Source organism: Lipophrys pholis (genome assembly GCF_963383615.2).
Source record: "Lipophrys pholis genome assembly, chromosome: 3".
NCBI lineage: Eukaryota > Metazoa > Chordata > Actinopteri > Blenniiformes > Blenniidae > Lipophrys > Lipophrys pholis.
In genome coordinates, this window is record NC_137627.1 from 28,741,153 (window position 1) to 28,751,077 (window position 9,925).

At 42.8% G+C, this 9,925-nt stretch overlaps 1 protein-coding gene across 1 annotated transcript; it reads left to right on the forward strand.

Annotated features, from left to right (window-relative positions):
* Positions 1-2,978: 2,978 nt before the first annotated feature.
* On the forward strand, positions 2,979-8,163 carry LOC308107733 (uncharacterized protein; the record flags this gene model as incomplete). The annotated part of the gene is made up of 5 exons (XM_080460221.1): positions 2,979-2,984; positions 3,406-3,543; positions 6,600-6,773; positions 7,167-7,314; positions 7,658-8,163. The coding sequence occupies 5 exons, from the start codon at positions 2,979-2,981 to the stop codon at positions 8,161-8,163; spliced, it is 972 nt and encodes a 323-aa protein (XP_080316347.1).
* Positions 8,164-9,925: the final 1,762 nt, after the last annotated feature.

The window sequence follows — 9,925 nt, forward strand, 5'->3', positions numbered from 1 at the left end:
TCTCTATCCTGGCGTGCGATCATTCGTACTTGACGACAAACTCTGGCTTGTAGACTCGACACTGATCCGGAGACATGCGGATGAACTGGGTAAAGTTATCAAAGTTTTCCACGAAGCGAAACATCCCCATGGCTCCGAGGCATTTGCAGAGCAGAGGGTCGAGCTTTTTACTCATTGTACAGTCCCGGTGATATCCCACGGTCTCCGGGCGCCGGTGGACTGCTGCTGCTGCCGCGGCCTCCTTGTCGCCAGTGCACTCCTCATCACCAGCGCACTCCTCTCATACTGGCTGCGCTGCTGCCGCAGGTGACGGAATCCCTCTCACTTCTCCTCCACTCGCTGTGGCTGACTGCTGGCAGACCCAAGAAACATGGCTTTATTGATGGTGGCCGTTGTAATGGCTGCGGTTCTACGTCTACCTTTCCCTTTATACCACATACAAGCACGTCCCTCCTTACCGGACTTGGTTTCTTCAACCCGGAAAAATGTTGGACACAACCTTGCTGGAGATTTGTTTTTTCACACAACTTATTCACACAGACACACTCAAACACACACACTCACTCACCCAGACACACACACACTCACACAATCAAAACACACACAAACACATACATAAACACTCAAACAAACACTCACAAAGAGACACACACACACTCACACAGACACACACACACACACACTCAAACACACGCTCACAAAAACACACACACTCACTCACCCAGACAAAAACACACTCACACAATCAAAGAACACACAAACACATACATAAACACTCACACAAACACTCACAAAGAGACACACACACACTCACACAGACACACACACACTCAAACACAAACTTATAAAGACACACACACAAACACACTCACTCACACTGACACACACACACTCAAAACAAACACACACACACACACACACACACACACAAACACACACACACTCATAAAGACACACACAAACACACTCACTCACACTGACACACACACACTCAAAACAAACACACACACACACACACACACACACACACACACACAGACACACAAACTCATAAAGACACACACACAAACACACTCACTCACACTGACACACACACACTCAAAACAAACAAACACACACACACACACTCAAACAAACACTCACACACTCAAACAAACACTCACAAAGACACACACACACACAAACACACACACACACACACACTCACACAGGGACACACACACACAAAATGTTGCATTAATCTATTTGCAATGACAGCTCCAAAATTGCTCCAATTCCATTGCAGGTCTTCCTTTATGGCTCCCTGGTTATACTGTGAGCTGCCCATATGCAAATGAGAGTCATAGAAGCCAGTGTCAAACTGCTTTTCAACCTTATACATAACCCTAACCCTAACCCTAACCCTAACCCTCATACTGCACAAAAAATTAAAAACTGGGAACTGGAAATAACTAAGCCTGTTCCAATCATTGGGGATTCCAATCTGGCACGACTAACGTCATTTACACATCCCAAAATCCAAGTGGACAGTTTTCCAGGAGCGCAGCTCATCACATGAAAAGAGTTTTGGAAAAACTAACCCCAGACAATAGAGTTGAAACGGTTGTGCTGTCAGTGGGCTTAAATGACTGCCTGAGAAAACTACGACCATCAACAGCGGCAAAAAATTTAAACGCGTGCCTCAATCAGATCGAAAGAATCTTCCGGCAGCTATTTCCCTCGTTCCATTACTTAACTACAGCCCTGAATTAGAGAAGGATCAAATAGAGTGCCTTATGGCCCTGAACGAACACATACTAAAGAAACACAATTTCTTAACTGACATTAAGGCAGACCTCTTCAAAACCGAAACAACAGACCCAGTGCATTGGACCAGCGAAACGGCAAACACCATTTTAAATCACTGGCTGTCACAGTTAAACTAGTAGGAGGGGAGCCGAATCAATATAGTGCCCCAAGTAGCTCTAATGTTACAAACCTATCAAACCACAACATAAGTGTCTCACAACAGGAACTTCTGGAAAAAGGATTGACTTTTATACCCACACCCAAACCTCCGAAACTGCTAGAACTACGCAAAGAGGTTCACCTCTTTCATAGAAGGCTAAAAATCATGGAATATTTCGAAGGAACAGAATACAATCACTTACCTTTCACTGAACAATCAAACTGGGAACCCCCAGATGAGGCTCTCTCTAAACCCCTCCGGGAGCTAATTCAAAGAGACAAAAACACTCTATCGCACCTGGTAATTCCCGGGGACGTCCTCCTAATATCACGGAGGACCAACAAAAGGCCTTGGATATCCTGAAAAAAAGAAAAGATATTATTATCAAACCAGCAGATAAAGGAGGCCAAGTGGTGATCCAGAACAGACACGATTACTTTCTGGAGGCCGCCAGGCAATTAAATGACCTCAAATACTATGTACCTTTACAAACACCGTTACAGCCAATTACAGCCTCACTCATTCGACCCATGGTGAGGTCTTTATACGACAACAAATTTATATCAGCCAAACAAATGTATTATCTCCTGGGACCCGCTTCGCCATGTCCTCGCTGTTTTTATTTACTACCAAAATCCATAAATCTCCGGACACCTGGACCGTACCTTTTAAAATCCCCCCGGGACGTCCAATTGTCAGTGACTGCGGCTCGGAGACCTACAGGTTAGCAGAATACATAGACTATTACATTAATCCATTATCAAAACAACACCCGAGTTACATTAAAGACACATATGATTTTGTTAACAAACTCAGACAACTTAGCGTCCCAGAGGGGACTTTTCTTTTCACAATAGACATCACCTCTTTATACACTAACATCGATACCAGCCTGGGACTGGAGGCCATCAGGAAGGTTTTTCAACAAAATCCAGATCCCGACCGCCCGGATGAAATTATTTATGAGATGCTTCAGATTACTCTCACTCGGAACGATTTTTATTTTCAATAACCAATGGTATCTCCAAGTATGCGGGTGTGCGATGGGCCGGAAATATTCACCAGCATATGCCGACATATATATGGCAGAGTGGGAGCGGACGGCCCTACTGAAATGCACGGAACGCCCCTTACTTTATCTACGGTACTTGGATGATATAGTTGGGTTGTGGAGCAAGTCGGAGGATTCATTCCAACACTTCCTCCACACCCTCAACACACACCACCCCAACATCAAAATCAAACATAACAAACAATCCTCACATATCGAATATCTGGACACTACAGTTTATTTTCACAATATCAAACAATCTGCTAAGGAATTGGGCACAAAAGTATTTTTCAAAGAAACAGACAGACACACACTACTTCATAAAAAGAGTTACCACCCCAAACATACATTCCGGGGGATCATCAAATCCCAACTAATCAGATTTCACAGAATATGTACACACCAGAAGGACGCAGAGGCAGCCACAGCCGTGCTGTTTAAAGCACTAGGACCCAGGGGATACTCCAGACGCCTCCTCCGGGGAATCAAGGCGGAAGTTCACGGAAGCCTCCGGAAGCCGCGAACCGAGGAGAGCCCCCTGCTGGTACCTTTTGTTACCACATATCATCAACAATTACATCCGTTTAACCAGGGCCTCCGGAACAGTTTTCAACAATTCCAACACTCCAATTCTCAATCCGGACAGTACAAAATGATTACAGCTTACAAAAGAAATAAAAACTTGGCGGTTCATTCCCAGTACAAACCGGTGAACAGAGTCACTTCTCCTCCAATAAACCATAACTCACCCCCCTACATTTTCAATACACTATCGGGCAAAGGACTGCCCACACTAACCAATTGGTCTATACACTCCAACAATATAATTTACATAATAGAATGCAAACATTGCAACAAGATATATGTGGGAGAATCTAGAAATTCCATCCGAACCAGGATGTCCCAACATCTGTATCTCATCCGGAATAATAAAGGGGTCAATTCCCTCCATAAACATTTCCAGGAAGTAGGGGTCCACTGCCTCGTTTATAGAATTGTGGGGCAGAATACCAACTGGTCCACAGGACAAAGGAAACATAGAGAAAAAGTATGGATCCAGAAATTAGAGACTATTTCCCCTCTGGGCCTAAATGAAAGATCGGGCCCCTAGGGAAAGGAAGGGAGATCCTGGAAGTAGCCTAAGGTTGATTTTTTCTGGACCCTGAAACCAACTTTTTTTCACCTTCCTCATATAATTTCTTATTCCTTTATGAAGAGGGGAAATCTTGCACCAGCCCGTAGCTTGGCCAAAAACAAAGTTCAAAATTGATTAACTTTTACATATTTATTCAGCCTGGTCCAAAACTTAATATATGAAATTACCTTTACAAATTGTGATTTTACGATTTGAATAAGGTTCCCCCCTCCCCCCACCATTTAAAAAAACAAAAAACAAAGCCGACCTCTCCTCCTCTTGAATCTAAAACGGTTGTAAATAAATCTCTGGGACATATTGAAGTGACTAACTAACCTATATTTCCTTTGTTTGATACTGACAAAATGTGTGAATTTTTCTTCTTTTCTTCAAAATAAATCAAAGTAGGACCAGACGTCGGTTTTAATGTTAGAACCAAGATTGTTCTTAAATATTTATATATTTATATATTTATATTCATCAACTGAAGCACTTTATGATCCAATGCCAGGCCTTTTTTTTACAGAATATTAAAAGAATAATGAGGAATTGACCATTTCCCTTCTGATTGGTCGAAGACTTAGGAGCCAGAACCGAGTAGAACAGGCAACATGTATCATATGCACTGTTGACATGGAATGCTTTCTCACTGCTTGTGACATCTTTGTATATTGGAATTGAACTGCATTAGTTGGAATGTTTATTAATTATTTACTATGTTTTATACTTGCCTTGACAATTTGGTTCTGGCTCCAGTCTTTGCACTAAACGAACAACCCCCCCCCCCTTCCTTCCCTTCTTATCCCCCTTCCCAATTCCTTCACCTAACCCTAACCATTCCCACTCCACATACCTAACCCTAACCGAACCCCCCTAAACCCCCCCCCCCTTTTTAATTTCCCGTTCCCCCCTCCCTCTCCCCCTTCCTAACCCTAACCACTCCCACTCCCCATACCTAACCCTAACCATTCCCACTCCCCATACCTAACCCTAACCAAACCCCCCCCCCCCCCCTTTTTTTAATTTCCCATTCCCCCCTCCCTCTCCCCCTTCCTAACCCTAACCATCCCCACTCCCCATACCTAACCCTAACCACCACACCCCCCCTCCTTTCAATTACTCCCCCCCACTCTTCTTCCATGAACCTTTCACCTTAATCCTCAGCGCATCAGGATCCGGGCTGGTGTGAAATATTTTCCTCCTTCTATGCTCCTTCACATCCTCAAGAGGGAGCCATTGCCTAACAAAAGGACATTTCTCAACAGCAGTGGCTCTTCCAGAAACAAACTAAAAAGTAACATTGGGCTCCTACTCTCCTACACTTTCTACTTCACATTAATCATCAGATACATCTACTTACACACACTATGAGGAATCCTCATTTTTAATTTATTTTATTTATTTTATTTTATTTTATTTGCTTTTGAAACCTGGGGACACATCCATTTAAATTCATACCACTTACTTCATACACTTTTTATTTCAAAAAAACTATTTCTGGGGTTCATTAGTTGCTCTTTGGTAAATTACAGTAGATTGTTTTTTTTTTTTTATAAAAAAAGAGTCTGTTGCCAATGCCTTTTTTTAAATCATGTTCCAAACCTAACCCTAACCCTAACCCTAACCCTAACCCCTTTTCCCATCCTAAACATAACCACATCCCCTCTTTCTCTCCTAACCCCCCCCCCCCCCCCCTTGCCTTAAAACCTACCTAAGCATTCGAAAGTCGACTGTTTTAGGATCCGGGGTTCAATTTTTATTTGGGTGAGATCTCTTTTTATTTTATTTATTTTTCTTACCTTTTACTGAAAAACGTCAATGTCATTTATTTTCCCTTTTAAAGTCATTCACTTGGGAGAATATAGATGAACCCACCTCCTTTTAAACATATGGCGTTTTTTACAAAACCTGAGGTGAAACTACCCTCTTTTTAAAAAAACTTAATTATTTTAAATATCATAGGGAAACACTTTTTAAATATGGTTTACTGTTGCCCGTGCCTTTCTCTCCTTTGTCCCAAACCTAACCTTGCCAGAGCCAGGACTGTAAATAAGTGTTTTTAACCCATAGATATTTAAAGCACCTTTTATTTTTCTCCTTAAACTCTCTCTTTTTCTTTCTTCAGTCAGTTTGTTTTGAGGCTCTGATTTTTTCCAGAGGGGCAATCTTCAAAGTGACCACTAGAGGGGGCCAACCTCAACCTACAAAGCATACAGGCACCTGGACTACAAACAGGGAGTAAGAGGACAAACTTCCTGTCCAGGCCCCTCCCACTTCCTTAAACCGCCTCCACAAGATCTTTAAAAACAGCCAGCAATGCATGCTGACTCACTTTGCCCCTGAGGAAGCCGGATTGGCGAAACGTCGGGCCTTTTTAAACCTTTTTCTCTCCTCCTTTGTTTTTATGGAGTAATTTTATGGATTAAAGGATTTGCAATTTTAGACTTTTTTTATTCTGAGCTCAGAATGGGACTTTTCAGGATGGATACAAAGACCTTTTAAAGACCACTGCTCCAACTTCCAACCAGGAAACCGGCTACAAACAAAAGGACTACTCAGCCGCAGCCTCTCAACAACCTGACGATCTTCAGGACAACGGACTGCAGGCTTTGGGCCTACTCTGCAAGCATAGTAAAACTGTAGGTTGGCAGCAAAATGGCACCTTGATTGAATCCCTCTGGGACCCAATCATCCTTCTTTCTAAAGGGTTTTAACAACCTTTATCCAATCCTGCATTTTAGTTCCCGGGAGCAGAAGAGTCTATTTTAATTACTTTCCGATTCTAAAGTTTATCTCCTGTATTTCCTCTCTCCTCTCCTTCTTTGTTTTTAATTTTTGTTTTGATAATTTAATTCCACTTTTAAGCTTTATTATTCCTAGTTTTCCTTTTTTTTTAAAAATGAGAGGAAATAGCTTTAACTGGAGCAGAAGATTTTAATCATTACATTAAAGACCTGATTTTAATTTCTTATCACCTCTCTGTTTTTAAGAAAACTTTTAACAAAAAAACCCTTCCTTTCTTCCCTTGAGAGATATCACCCCCATGGCGTCTTATTGCACCAACTGTCTCACGGCTCAGCCCACCCAGCCGGGAGGCCACAGGGAATCTCCACCCGGACCACGGGGCCCTGAACAACCAGTGGAAACAGACGCCAGTTTTATACATCGCAGATGCACCAGGTTATATTTTAAGTACATACAAATGATGCACCACTCAAACATCATTGAAGCAGCCATTGACAATAACACCATTCCACCAGGAATGCGTAGGAAAACACAGCAATTGACAGAATTCATTAAACCAGCCTGCCCAAATGAGAAAGTGAAAAACCTGATCAGACAGAACACGTTTCAGTGGATGGAGCAAAACTTAAAAATACTAAATCAACACTATAACGACGGCATGGATGATTTAAGTACACAGATAGAAGACCTCCAACCGTTCAGACCACTAGCCTGGCAGGCAGCACAAACCATGGCAAAAAAAAGATATGGCCCACGTCTCACCGCTCTCTCTGTACAGATGACCCTGGACATGATCAAAACTGTATCCAACTTCTGGCCGGACCTGCCCATTCCAGAAGGAGCCCCCTCCACTCCGCCGGCCTCCAGTCCTCGGCAGGAAGAAAACCGGTGGCTACCTCAGACAACGGGAAGTCGCACCGAAGAGCAGCAGCGGAGGAAGGAGGAACAACCACCCCACCATCCCGGACTGTCACGAGCTTAGGAGGGTCGCTCCCAGAGGCAGTTCTGGCTGGGTTAGGCGCAGAGGGCCCTCCCTCCCGGCCTACCGAGACCTCCCAGGCTCCCAAACCAACCCCGAGGGACACCTACAAAGGAGGAGCAAACAGGGTGCCGCCAATGGCCCTGGTTCCAGACCTGCGAGGGATGATGACCACACAGCGCACGGACTCCTTCTCCAGCGCTCTGCAACCCAGGGGCGCTAAATATCGCCACCTGAATACACGGCTAACCCCACCAGCTCAATGTAGAGGGCTTTTAACCCCACCGCAATACAGACAATTTTAATAAACATAACTCAATACATTCATCGACGTTCCGTAATTTACAGTTTTAGCTTTTTTACAATTAAAAAATGTTTTACCCCCCTTCTTTCCCACCCTAAACCTAACCACACACTTTCTTTCCTAACCTTAACCCCTCCCTCCCACTTACCTAACCCTAACCTTTCTCTAAACCCCCCCCCGCCCCCCCCCCCCCCCCCCCCCCCCCAAAAAAACCCAACCCCTATTCCCATCCTAAACCTAACCATATCCCCTCTTTCTCTCCAACCCCCCCCTCCCCTTTTTTTTCCTCCTTTTTTTCCCCCCTTCCCCAGTAACTTATCATTTTTAAACAAGCATTCGAATGTCGACTGTTTTAGGATCCGGGGTTAAATTTTTATTTGGGTGAGATCTCTTTATTTTATTTTATTTATTTCTCTTACTTTTTACTGAAAAACGTCAGTCTTTTATTCTCCCTTTTAAAGTCATTCACTTGGAAGAATATAGACGAACCCACCTCCTTTTAAACATATGGTGTTTTTTACGGAACCTGAGGTGAAACTACCCTCTTTTTAAAAAAACTTAATTATTTTAAATATCATAGGGAAACACTTTTTGAATATGGTTTACTGTTGCCCGTGCCTTTCTCTCCTTGTCCCAAACCTAACCCTAACTGCTTTTCATCCTTATACCTCACCCTAACCCTAACCGCAACCCTAACCCTAACCCAAACTGCTTTTCATCCTTATACGTCACCCTAACCCTAACCGCAACCCTAACCCTAACCCAAACTGCTTTTCATCCTTATACCCTAACCCTAACCCTCAAATGTGAGCTGCCCATATGCAAATGAGAGTCATTGAAGCCAGTGTCAAACTGCTTTTCCAACCTGCTTATTCATTGGGTTTACTGTGTGATTGTCGTTTTCATCATTTGTGGACAAAAACGTGCTCCAAACGAGATAGTGAGCATGATTTTGGAATTTCTTTTATATTTCACTAGAACAAAGCCGTACTTTCACTGATCAACCACTTACAATCAGGAGTAAGCATGTGCAAGCAGTTCCAAACAGCGTATTCATTGGATTTACCATGCGATTGTCATTTTCATCATTTGTGGCCCTCAACTTTGAAACTCCTTCCACTGTATGGCTTCCTTCACTATGAGTCTCCCTCCTTCCAACGTGGGTTTGCTCTGGTGAAATATAAATATCTTTAGAAAATGACGCTCAGTATCTCGTTTGGAGCACGTTTTTGGCCAAAAATGATGAAAATGACAATCACACAATAAATCCAATGAATAAACAGCTTGAAACTGCTTGAACATGCTGAATCCATATTTTATGTGGTTGAGAATGAAACTACGTTTTTATTCTCATGAAGTATAAACATTTTTCCAAAATCACGCTCAGTATCTCGTCTGGAGCACGTTTCTGGCCAAAAATGATGAAAATGACAATCACACAATAAATCCAATGAATAAACAGCTGGAAACTGCTTGAATATGCTGAAGCCAGATTGTGTTTGTGGTTGATTAGTGAAGGTACGGGTTTGTTCTAGCGAAATATAAACATTTTTCCAAAATCACGCTCAGTATCTCGTCTGGAGCACGTTTCTGGCCAAAAATGATGAAAATGACAATCACACAATAAATCCAATGAATAAACAGCTTGAAACTGCTTGAACATGCTGAATCCATATTTTATGTGGTTGAGAATGAAACTACGTTTTTATTCTCATGAAGTATAAACATTTTTCCAAAATCACGCTCAGTATCTCGTCTGGAGC